This window comes from Pleurodeles waltl, chromosome 1_2 (genome assembly GCF_031143425.1).
Source record: "Pleurodeles waltl isolate 20211129_DDA chromosome 1_2, aPleWal1.hap1.20221129, whole genome shotgun sequence".
NCBI lineage: Eukaryota > Metazoa > Chordata > Amphibia > Caudata > Salamandridae > Pleurodeles > Pleurodeles waltl.
The window spans coordinates 1,282,367,978-1,282,381,223 of NC_090437.1; the positions used below are offsets into that span (position 1 = coordinate 1,282,367,978).

At 43.6% G+C, this 13,246-nt stretch overlaps 1 protein-coding gene across 2 annotated transcripts in view; it reads right to left on the reverse strand.

Moving 5' to 3' along the window:
• The window catches only part of SLC4A11 (solute carrier family 4 member 11), a 759,568-nt gene that overhangs the window by 206,352 nt on the left and 539,970 nt on the right, over positions 1-13,246 (reverse strand). For both annotated transcript variants that reach the window (XM_069204998.1, XM_069204991.1), the window contains exon 12: positions 11,699-11,831. In XM_069204998.1, coding sequence (XP_069061099.1) covers positions 11,699-11,831 — 133 coding nt within the window. The remainder of the gene's footprint in view (positions 1-11,698; positions 11,832-13,246) is intronic.

Sequence of the window (13,246 nt, forward strand, 5' to 3'; positions counted from 1 at the left end):
ATTGCTGTTCTGGATGATCTGCAAAACCCAGTTGTCTGATTTTTAAGCTCCACTATAGATGACGTGCTACACTACCTCCCACTGGAGTAGGAGGGACAGTGGGAGTGTGATTCTTACTGTTTTGATGTTGCACATGGAAGAAAATTAGAACTGTGTTTGCTATTACTGATGCTGACTTCTTCCTCGATTGTTCCTAGGATGGAACTGCTGTTGATCAAGTTGCTCTTGGCGACCTTGGAATTGCAGACAGAAGGACCATTGAGGGGATAAAGCCCTATATCTGGACTAAGATCTAAAGTCCTTGCAATGATACTGGAAACAACAGAACTATTTTCCTTCTAAACCCACTGTTTTCAGATACCGTTGCAGAACTGTGTTACATCCAGATCTGCATCATCTATGGCTGCAGTGATAGAGGGTCTAGCTGTCTTGGATCAGTCATCTGCAAACACAGCAAGAGGTTCCCATAATGCTCGGTCATATTGTGCTAAAAAGGCAGATGCACTAGAGTTCTTAAAAGTTAAAGTTGCAGAATAACAAATGTTTCTGCCTGCTACATTCAGTCTCTTACTCTGTCAAGAGAGCCTGAAGTCTCTGGAGCCAAAGGATGTATTTTTCTAACAACCGAGACTATAACAGAATCTGGTTTGGGATCCTGTCTCAGATATATAGGATCTTGACTGGAGGTTTTGTATTTTTTGAGAAGATGAGGAGTTGAGGCTTTAACAATAGCTGGTCTGTAAACCACAGTACAAAAGGTAAAGTAGGTTGTGGTGAACCTCTTGGTTGAAGAGCCTCCATTATTACCGAAACTGCTGTTTGAGGTGTTGGCAACTGTATGTTTAGTTGCTCCTCTGGCTGATACATTTTGAAAGTATGAATGTCATATACAGAAGATGATCTGAGAAGTGATGCAGCTGGAGAGGTAGGAGTGTATGTGGAATAGGAATTTGGAGAAAAAGCGCTAAGGGGTGAATGAGAATAAGAAGGTGATCTTTTAATTCTTATCGGAATTGAATATCTTGGAGAAGTAGGCTGTGAAGACTTGTCAGTTTTTGGGGAAACTGCAGCTCTGAGTCTTGATCAAGGCTTCAGTGGTTGGACTTACTGGAGAAACAAGTCTAGGAGGCAAGTTAAGAGGAATAAGATGTTTCTGAATAGTACCCACTTGTGAAAATTAGAGCTGGTCTAAGTCGATTGTTTCTTCCTCTAGATGACTATCAGAAGGAACTGAAACGGAGTGTTTCAGCATCAATCCTCTTGATAGTGATCTCAACGTTAACATTAATTAAGTCAATCTTAGCGACGTTGACCAATGTGTGGGTGCTGAATAATTCCCCAACAAAGGTTTTGCAGTCGGGACTGCAATCCATACCCATGGTGCTAGTGATATTGTAATCAATGCTAATGTTGTTGTCCTCCGACTGCAAGTATGTCCGTGTCAATCTCAGTTCTCAAGGGTGGTGAGAATGCTCAAAGTGACAGTGGCAATGTTTTTTATGCATACTCCCCTTAGATCTTCCTCCATGGGATACTTTATAACGAAAGGTTCTAGATTCAGAAGAAGGACGCCTTCTCTGTCCTTTTTTTCGATGCTTTTTCTTTTCTTCTTCCTTGCACAGATTCTCAAGCTTTCCTTGGTGGCGAATGCCCCCAATCTTTTTGTGCTCTTTTAAATAACTTCTGGCAAAATTTGCACTCTTTACTGAGTGAGGCAGTAAGACTGACAACACAAAAAGAACCTGGGACTGATGAAGCCTTTTTCGGCCATATGAAGGGTGATTCACAAAAAAACTGAAGACTCCTGTGAAAGTCACCACTCCAGATGTGGACATTTTCTTTTTTTTTTTTTTTTTTTTTTTTTTTTTTTTAACAACGGTGACAAATATATAACGACTTCAAAGATGATGAGTGAAGCAATACAACACTTTTCTGTGACAAAAAGTTAGGAAAAAATCAGGTAAAGAAACAGACTGTTTTGAGATCCTCGCAGCATGAAAAAAGACCCATTGCTGTGAGGCAAGCTGCCAGTACAGTGCATGCTTGCAAGGGAAGCTGCTGTCTCCTTGAAGTAACAATGTTTTTTTTTTTTTTTTCAGCCCTTGATCTCTTGAACCAACAGGCTCCTTTTCCCTTCATTATTCTCACTATGTACGTACCTAATAAGTGTTAGCAATGAATTCAACACTGCCTTTTGTCCAGTCCTGCAATGTGGTCACATTCTATTAAATAACTGAAATTGTATGGCTTAGTAAAAATCAGTAAAAGCAGGGCTGTCTTGTTTTTAATAGAAGCACACTAATTTCATGGACACTGAGGTGACTAACTCCATCTATCGCCTTTGAATAAATGAAGAGAAGGTGTTCTGAGATCCTCACAAGTGCACAAAAATATTCTATGTTGAGGATGTCAGTGAGGCTCCTCTGATGTAGAAGTTAAGTTTATACAACTATGTGAAGCTGTAGAACTGAAATTCCATTATATTAGCATTTCGATATACAAGTTACAATAGAACACACTGGAGGAAACCTAGATTAAAAGCTAGTAACAAAAATATAAATAGATTAAAGAAGGTAAAGCCAACAGGATAAATGCAGGAAATTTTGTGAAGCAGCAGCTAAAATGACCATAAATATGTCTGATTGCAGGTAAGACAGCCTTTTGCCTTATAGATGTTTTACAATAGGCATTTTAAGCTTTTTTAAACTATTCGTTTTGTAAATAACATTCTGATTCAATCATCCGCACAGATCAAGTTGAATCCAGAGGCGTTTGGGTGACAGTTATACACAGTTTTCATACATAACATTTAACATAACATCTCAATGGAATTTGATGAAAAACTCGCCAGGTGTCCAGGACTACATTTAACTAGCTATTCTGGTTTATTTGGGATCTATTAGGAACATTTGTTTTCCCACAAGTACTAAACAGCATAGCAATGCAACGGTTTCAACAGAGCCTTGAAAACATCAACTCCATCTATTAAGCCGGCGCTGGAGATTTGATCACTGAAAAGTTTGACTAAACCTTTTGAAGGCCTTGGCAATAGGCTATAAGAACTTTATCATCTGCTTTCTCATGATACATTATAAAGTATTATCAATACTACACCATTACATTCAGATGCACCAATAACATTCTCCAAATGCCTGGCTATAGTTGCAGCTCACCTACAAAGATCGATGAGTAAGGCACCTTCTTATTGTCAAGTCCAGTTAAAATTCAAAATTACAACCAGGCTTTTGACAAAACTGGTCTTGCATAACCACGAGAAGTTAGTAATAAAACCTTCATTTGGATTTAACATAACTCCATAAAAGTACACCACACAAAACATGAAGATACTACAGTGCTTTACATATCATTAATACATAGATAAAAAGGGATTATCAAGTAGAAAACAGTACATAAGTCAATCTCTTAAACCTTGATACCTTTCTCAAATATCTAGGAGCCACACTAGATACTCTGAATGGAGAAGTGATAGACATATGATGTGGGCCTAAAGTTACCAGGTGGGGTAAAGCAAGAACATTCCATGCATTACAAAAGTGACTATATATTCTTGCTCACACTCACAAAATATGTTTTTATTTCCTCTGATAGAGCTTCTAATAGGCAGTAATTGTAGAACATAACTACACTACAGTAAAATATTCGGTGTGGCACTGTCTTATTGAGGTAACACTCTGCAAGAACAGTACAGAACCCTTTATAGGTGCATGCTTTGGTAAGGTTCTACAACACTGTGTGTGGTAGATGCATTCCTTACATCTTTCCTTTCCTATTTCAATCTTCATTTAGCAGTACAATGCTGATCTACTTTCACTGAGGAAAGCTCCTTTCATTTAGACAGTTACAGCTACATTTTCACTCAGGTAATTTGACATCATGACGTTTTACTTTCATTGAAACTCGAGGGGCTTAACCAGAAACCCAGACTCTGAATAACAATTTGAACAGTAAAAAACCCAATTGCTGGATGCAGGAAGACAGCAACTCCAGAGTGGCAAACCCACATCTACTGCTAAGTTTTGCTGAAAGTGCCAAACAATCCAGGCCCACAGTATCAATGAAGTTTAGTTAAGGGAATTAAGGATGTTGTGTAGGGTGCTTCAGCAGGGAATGGATAGAAACTTAACTAGGCCTTTAGAGGGCAGACAGTTGCAACAGGTTTAAAAAACATAGACCTGGCACATATGTTGGTTTATCACAATCATGTGGATGACAAGCTGAACTGCATGAATTGGAAACAAGAAGCAAGAGAAGAATGATGTACAGAAATTCTGTATTTCAACTGACTGAAAATGTCAGTTTGGAAAAAATAGAACTGTCAACCACTACGCTCTAACTTTCTTTTCCTGAAGACCTTTTTGGGGAACGCCTGGTATGACTGTCTCGGACATCCACTCCACTCATATCTGCAGCCAAGATATTCATTCATCCTTCTGACATTATCCCATCTTCCGGTGCTGGGGCTGTTCAGCATATTATAGGTTTCTTTTTATAGTACTCCCCAAAATCTAGTAGTGTGCAGTTCTTCCTTCCCTCAATATAGCTGGATAGGTAAAATCGTGAAAACAGCCTGTCCCTCAATGGTAAACACCAGAATGCCATTTTCGATCTTAAGTGGAGAGGAGGAGAAATGAATAATGCGTCCATCCAGGGCAAAGAGACAATAATTGCTACCATCTCCACACCTCTCTTTGGTTTAAAATTATAACTAATATTTGGAAGCAAGAAGAAAGAACAGGCAAGTTAAGTTGACGATGGGGGTTCCAAGTCGCGGGAGAGCAAACGCAACCGGCGGCGGGAGTCGCGTTCGCGGTCCCGGTCTCACACGGCAGCGTCGGTGGCTGCAGCGGCGGCGGCAGCTGCGGCAGCTCGGCGTGAACGAGAGAGAGAAAGGGAACGAGAGCGGGAGCACGAGAGGGAGCGGGAACGTCCAGTCACCCCACCGGAACGCGTGGACATCTTCGGGCGCACCCTGAGCAAGCGCAGCACTGTGGACGAGAAGCAGAGCACCTCCCCAGCAGCCAGCGCAGGCCCGGCGGCACCCGACGAGCCACTTATCGTCACCGGGAGGAGGCGGCGTCGTCTGCCTCGCGCGAGGGGGTGAGTGGCGAGCAGGGCCGGCTGCGCTCGGTCCGCCCAGGTCTGGGGCCCTGCTAGGGAGCTGACAGCACGGAAGGCGCAGCCAGCGGGCCTGGTGCCAGGTCAGGCGTTGGAGACGCGGCTCTGAAGGAAGCAGTCAGTGGTTCTCACCGGCGCGCGCCCCAGCTGCGTCACACGCCCGGGCCTGCGGGAGAGCGCCGAGGGACGACCCCAGGGGCCCGGAGACAGCTGAGGGGTGACCGCGGGGGGCCCTGAGACAGGCTGAGGGACGACCCCGGGGGACACAGAGATCGGCGGGGGCACTGAGGGCACTGAGAGCGGCCGAGGGGGGAGCCCAGGAGAGGCAGAGGCAGAGGCCCCTCAGGACCCAGAGACAGGCTGAGGGACGATGCAGAAACCTCGGGGGACCCCCGGACTCCTCGGGGAGGCGACCCGACCCCCGGTAGGCCCCTCTGACGCCCTGTCGTCTCCCGGGCGGACTGAGACCCTTGGAGGAGAACCGAGAGCGCCTCCGGAGAGACCGCTGACCCGCAGACCCGCTGTGTGCAGGGGCAGCCGGTGACCTGCGCCCTCCACCGAGACTTCCACGGACCCCAGGGGTGCCATATTAGACCCCATCACACACTCCATCACCTAGAGGGACCTGAGGAGCCAGCGACCCGAGCACCGGAGACCGACTGTGGCACCAGAGAGGTCCCGGAGACTGACCCCTCACCACAGACTGACCCAGGGCGCAAGAGACTGACCCCGGCCACAGGGCACCAGAGAGAGGCCCTGGAGACTGACCCCTCTCCTGAGACTGACCCCGGCCACCAGAGACTGACCTTCAGGCACCACAATCTGACCTCGGGTACCAGAGAGAGACCACAGAGACTGACCCCGGGCACCAGAGAGAGAGATCGGGTACCAGAGACTGACCCCGAGCACCCGAGACAGGACCCACATCAGAGAATGACCCCGGGCACCATACCCCGGGCGCAAGAGGCAGACCCCCGGGCACCAGAGACAACCAGCCGCGCACCCCTGCAGGACACAGGGCTGCCGGTTCGGACTGCCGCCGCCGTTGTAGGCTAAAACAAGCTGGGAGGACTACAATACCCAGAATCCTCTGGGTTTCCTGTGCGCCAAGTGGCGCGAAAGTGCTGTTACGCCCGGGCCCTCAAATTGCAACAAGGTACCACGCACCGCGGGGCGCGCCGGGCAAAGGGCGGGCCCTCTGTGGCCTGAAGAGACTGGACTGGGCACGGGACTCTACCTAAACTGTAAATTAGCTGTATTACATCTTGATTACGCGGTTTTGTGTTTTGTATTGCTGAATTATAGCTGGTGGTACTTACTGAAACCAACCTATGATGGCTAACTGTAATAACTCCGCCAAAAATCTAGGGGCTACTATGCTTGATAACTACCTGGTTAAGGTGGTTAAAAAGATTAATAACGATCGCAGAGTCTCCCTAGGGAAAGGAGGTTCCCCCGTTCAGACACACCCTAGTTCCTCCCCACATATAGTGTCTACTTTTGAGGATCTGGGCGTCAACACTGACAAGGATATGATACTAACTGAGGCACAGATACATTCTAATCCCTTAGACTCAACGGATATAACTGGCGAGAGACCATTTAGCCCCGTGGTTATGGCAGTGACTCCCCCCCAACCAGCAAGAGCAGTTAGGGCTTGCAGAAAGTCGTTGGGCAAAAGAGGAGTGGGGAAGGTCAGCAATTCTCGAAAGCCCCTCGAAGCAAAAACCCATACTATTAAAACAAAAGGATTAGACGGGGGATCTGATAAGCCAGTGGGTTGCTGTCATAACAGGCAGTATATAGAAAATATACTGGCAACAGTAGAGGATAAGTTAGCGACAAAAATGGCTGAAATTTTTAGCACATTATTGCTGAAAATTGAAGTACTTACCCAAGAGGTTCATAGTCTGAGGGTACAAGCAACATCGACACCAGCAGATGTACTAACGGTACCTCTAGATTTACCATCTGGAAATTGTGTTGAGCAGGCAATACTCGCGGGCAGCAGTTTAAGACATAAAGCCCCATGTAACAAAACAAGTTTGGAGGCGGAGCCCACTATACCCAGGGAACCCGAAGTGACTCGAGGGTCCCTAGAGGGTAGGCCTCAACCAACTCGAGTCCATAAGGAAGCAAGAGAGCACAACAATAATTATATTGTTAGGATTGATCTCCCACCGGAGGCCGCTCCATTTGTATGTATATTGTCAGGAGTCCCAGAACTTAGTTCAGGTAAAAAAGAAGGTTACAATGATTTAAAAAACAAAGTAGCCTTCTGGCTTACTAAGAATAGACCCCTCCCCCCTACCATTGATGGTAAAATCTTAAATGTGAGAAGGGTGGGTTAGCTTGGCCACATGATTAAAGATATCCCAGGTGATCTGGTAATAGTTAATTTCAGGAGTATTAATGTGGTCCCATTTTTGAGAGGCTGGTGCCCGCAACCTGCAGATGGACCAATAGTCATGTGGGAACTACTAGATTTTTATCCTACGGTGTATCCCGAGGCGAAGGTGCCTTCCCAGATTAACAAAAATGTCATTAATCCTCCCAGGGGTTGGTTCGCACCAGAAAGCATTGAACCCTTGATTACTGCCGGGAGATATGGGCCGTTATCCTGCCTAGATGAGAATGATTGACTCATCGGTAGAGAAGAATTAGTTAATTTAACTTTATTGAAATCTCCCCACATAGAAGATATAAGTTGGAAGGCTATTGCCACAGATCAAAGTAATAATCCTGACACTACCCCTGTTGGTACATTGTCTGCATTACCCAATTTTAGTACGGACTCACCCTCTGCTTTAGCTGAGCCTGTTGATATGTTATCAAGGTATATATCCTGGATATAGCCGGTCTGGAGTCCAGCCAGTGTATTCCTGATTGGAGGGACTTCATAGATCAGGGCGATATAATTGCATTCCAGGAAACTTGGGCTATCACACCGATATTTCGGGTGGGGTATCTGAACTTTAGCAAGCCAGCAATTAGAGGCCAGAAAGGGCGTCCTGTTGGAGGTCTTACAATTTGGTTCCGCCAAAGTGCGGGTGTAAGAGTTGAAGAAGTGACAATTGATAGTCCAGACATAATTGCCTTAAAGATAAAATCCAACCAAGGTACAAACATCCTGTTGGTTAATATTTATGTCAGGGGCCTCCAGGGAGGAAGGGTTTCTCCGACCCTCCTCCTGTTGGATGACATTCTATCAGGAACAACGACCGATGGCCACAAGATTGTGATGGGGGATTTTAATACTTGTTTTGAGCCTTTGGGTATTGAGGACGGCCCGCTCACCGAGGATGAGGATCTATCCGGGGGTATTCCCCAACTCGAGATACCTCAGATTGCTAAGTGGTCGAGCTCAGCCACCTATATCAAGGGGCTATGCCTGGATATGGGTCTAAGAGCGGTTAACGGAAGGGTCAAGTCAGATAGGAAGGGCAGGCATACGTTCAACAACGGCAGACAGTAGTCGTATCGACTATATTTTGGTCGATGTGAGGCAGTGGTTTGCAGTTGTTGATATGTTAGTTACGGAACGCCCAGAGAGCGATCATGACCCGCTGGTTTTGACCTTAAGGGATTCTAGCTTTCAGAGGTCTGAGGGCAGTGGTCCTAATATAATAGAAAAAGAGGTCATTGTGAGCAATGATACGCGCAGGGTACGCTGGCCCAAAATAGCTGTGGACGCTGGGGCCCGCAGGGTGATAAGAACCTTAGTGTCTAGTTCTGTGGAGCTTTTAAACAATTGTGGCTCACAGGACGAGATTAACAGCGAACTTATACGTACCCATTCTGACTTGTTTCAGGAACTTAAAAAGTTGTTCATCAAATTTAGTCCTAAACAACCTAGGACCAAGAAATACTCATCCACTACCTGGTTTGATAAAGAGTGTAGCAAGACAAAAAGAGTTCTCTTTGAGGCTATTAAAAACAAAAATCATAGCCAGATTAGATCTTGTAGAAAACTCTATAATGAGGCAAAACGCAAAGCAAAACAAAAGTGGGACGAGGAACGCTGGCTTATGCTGTCAGAAGCCTGTGGTAAACGCAATATGCAACAGTTTTGGTACCTCATAAAATGGGGTATCTCGCAGGACGCCCACTATAGTCCAGCATCTGTCTCTAATCATCAGTGGGTAAAAAATTTTGAGGATCAGTTTAAGTGTCATACAGTAGAAGTGACTATACCCTACTGTCTTGAGCCCGTCAAGTCGTTAATTTTCTCAGTTACTGAAGTCATTAATTGCCTGCAAAACAGTCCCAAAGGGAGGGCCCCTGGCCCAGATGGTATTCCAGCTGACATTTTTTTGGAAGACCAGGACCTGTGGGTACCTTATATACTCCACCTGGTGAATGCAGTTGCAGCAGGCGCTAAAATTCCTGACTCATGGTATGGGGCAGAAATCCTTCCTATATACAAGAAAGGCGATCGCTCAGTACCCTCAAATTACCGGCCTATCCGCCTTATTGATGCGATCCAAAAAATCATAGCGCGCCTCATTTTAGGGAGGATACAGGAATGGATAACAGACTCAGATATTTTGACTCCGTTGCAGGCGGGTTTTAGACCTCATGTAAGCACCCTTGATCAAGCCTTTCGTTTTGCCCTTTTATATTGGAAAACAGTTTTTTTGGGTAAGGGCAAGTTGTATGCAGCTTTTGTGGATCTAAGATCTGCATTCGACTTGGTTCCTAGGACTAAATTATGGGATTGCATACTGGAACAGGGAATGCCCAGGGCTCTAGTGCGACTCTTAATGAATCTTCATGCATACACTTATGCCCAAGTCCGCTGCGGTAAGCCTGGTGAGGTTACGGACAGGTTCCATGTTTTGAAAGGTGTTAGACAAGGATGTGTCCTGGCTCCCACTTTGTTTTCCCTGTTTATTAACGGGGTTACCAAATATTTTGCAACACATCCCACGGATGCTCCCCAGATAGCGGGAATGAAAGTACCATTGCTCATGTTCGCGGATGATACCTTGTTATTATCTAAGACAAGGCAAGGGCTTCAGCAGGCCCTACTCAGATTTGAGTTATTTTGTGACGAGCATGAGCTAGAAGTAAATGTTTCTAAAACAAAATTCATGGTACTAAGAGGTCGAACACAAACTGTGGCAAGGGTTAAAATGGGTGGTGCTACTCTTGAGCAAACTAATGTATTTACATATCTGGGTGTGCATTTTAGTGATAATTTTAGTTGGAAACCCCAGATTGATATTCAAGCACTTAAACATGTTCAATTGGGCGGTGCCCTTCTTAAGGAATATAAAAGATCATTTACCCGCCCGATGTCTCCACTTATGGAAATCTATGGGTCAAAAATTCTTCCCTCAGTTTTGTATGGGGCAGAGCTTTGGGGTTATAGCAATCTGGACCGACTGATGCTGGCCCAAAACAGATTTACAAGAGGGGCGGTTGGTCTTCCGAGGTCATCCCCACGCATCCCGCTCCTCTATGACCTTGGGCTCCAACCGGTGGAAGATCAAGCCAGATTTTGGCCCTTAGCCTTCTGGCGGAGGTTGTGGTCTACCCCAGAGCTGTTATTATATGCGAAAGCATGTCTCGAGGTAAGGGACACCCTAGGATCCGATAAGATTGGTTGGTTTAAGGGTGTTAGAACCACCCTTTGTGCCATGGGTCTAGGTGCCCTTTGGCACAACCCAGACTCAGCTACTTTTCCTTCAAAAAAAGAGCTGAAACAACTATATTGGGAATGGGTGGTAGGCATAAGACACTCATCCCTTATAGGTAGTTCCCTTACAACAACATTTGTACACATGAAAGATGCCTCTGCAATTGAAATGTATTGGGATGTTATTACAAAACCTATGGACCGCAAATTATATCACCAAGTTAGAGTGGGCTCAATACCGTTAAGGTGTTTAACCGCAACCTGGGGCATTGGAGGCCCAGACAAATGCCCATTGTGTACTGAAATGCGGGAAAATGTGAGCCATTTGTTCTTTGTCTGTCCATTATATGCTGCCCCAAGGAAGAAGTGGTTGGTACCCCTATGCAAAAGTCTGGGCACACAATCGGCCAAGACTGCTTGTAGGATCCTTAAAACTGATCTTTCACCTACTATAGCAATAGGGGTGGCCAAATTCCTGGGGTGGGCATGGATAATTCGTTCTGAACTACTAAAACAGTTACATGTTTTAGATAAGTAAAATATCTTGAACATTAGAACTGAGTTTTTAAAGTAATGTACTTCCTTTTTTAATTTGTTAAAATATTTAACAAATGAAGCATTAGTAGCTTTTATGAAATATTGTATTTATTGTTTTAGTCGTTAGCACTGTTAATTTTATAAGTATTATGACGTGTAGCATGTCTTTTATGATGAAATATCGAATAAAGACTTCATTGACTTGGTTAAGTTGACGCCTTGGGATAACAGAAGCTATGTCCATAAAGAAGGATACTAAAACAAAAACTGGCTAGGTCATCACATACCTTACCAACTACAAATACTATATTTTTTCAACTATGAAAATCAACTAACAACTTTTGATAGAAAACCGAATTTAATATGCATCAAGCAGGATTTTACCTTTTAAAGAGCTTCATTAACAGACTGCAGTTAAACAGGGCATATACCACAAGAAAGCAACTGTTCCATAGCCCTGTCCAGGCATAGAAAGCTTTAAAATCCAAATTGTAGTCATCACAGATTCCTCTAATAACTGAAAAAGCAAAAAAACATTAATTCTCTTAACTGTTTTCTGGCTTAAAAAGAGATTTGGAGTGCCAAATATGAAGAAAAAAAAAACAATGATAATGTAAGACATGTAAAACATGTATTAAGAATACAAGAGTAGTCAAAGAGGGGGGGAAAATACAGAGTAGACGAAAAGAATGATAAATGAATGGTAAACTGATCTATAAGAAAGAGGGGAAAGCAGAGGAAAAGAAGGGAATGAAATTACGAAACATCAGGAAAGAAAAATAATAGCTTAAATAAAATCAGACTGGAAAAAGAAAAAAAAAAGATGGTCAGCTAAAGATAATTGAGTGAAATGAGCAAGTACAGAAAGATGGCAAAGGAAACGATTAACAAAGACTTACTTTGTAACAAATCAGTAAACGGCTGTAACAATTCATAACTCCAAACAATTAATTGCTTTGGTCAGACAATATAGAAACAAACAATGAGCAGCCTTTCCCTTGGCCTACTCATTTCCAGTACTAACTCATGTGAAGTAAGCAACCTGTGAAGGATGCTGCTCCCGCCGCCCCCCCCCCTCAAGAGGATCCACTGGACACAGCAATGAGCTCTATACACACTAATCACCTGTTCGACGTTTAATGTACTTGCATATTTGTGTGTGGATGGTGCACTTTGCAAACCGATGAACTACACATAGCAGACTTTAGCAAGCATTTGAGTGCCACATGCACATCAATGAGAAGTACCTCAGGAAAATTACCCTACATTTATTTTTGTAATAATGAACTCTGTTATCAGAACCATGTAGTATATTAATGCACAGGTTGTTTCAGATTTGAAGACAAAAACAAATTAAAAAATAACTACAAAAAAATACATCTATATAATATAATAATATAATAATAATAATAATAAGCATTGTCAAAGCCAATAGGTTTCACTTTTTTTGCTTTTGCATTCTATCTTACTAACTGGATTATAAATATTAGAAAACGGTTATGTTTTTTTTTATTTGATAAAATTTTAATATTTGTTTATTAATTCAACATACATCACAACATAGACAACTATTAACGGTTTATCAAATTTAAAACAAAAAATATAACAAATTCCTAATATTTATAATCCAGTTAGATAGTAAAATCGAATGCAAAAGAAAAAACAGACTAAACCTGTCAGGACTGGTGGCATTTCTTCAATCTATGCCTCCTCAGGAACAGAGAGCGGGAGATGTCTACACAAACTGAATGATTACTTATGAAGAGACCGCAACATTATTTATTAATATAATTGACACAATTTATCTGTGGTGTAATAACTCGCACTTCTTGTAAGATACAAGCATAGTCATTGGTCACAGTTTGGGCTCAAACCTTACTAATCACCAGCGAGAACTGCAGGCCTGGTGACATGCCTCACATCTCTAGGAAG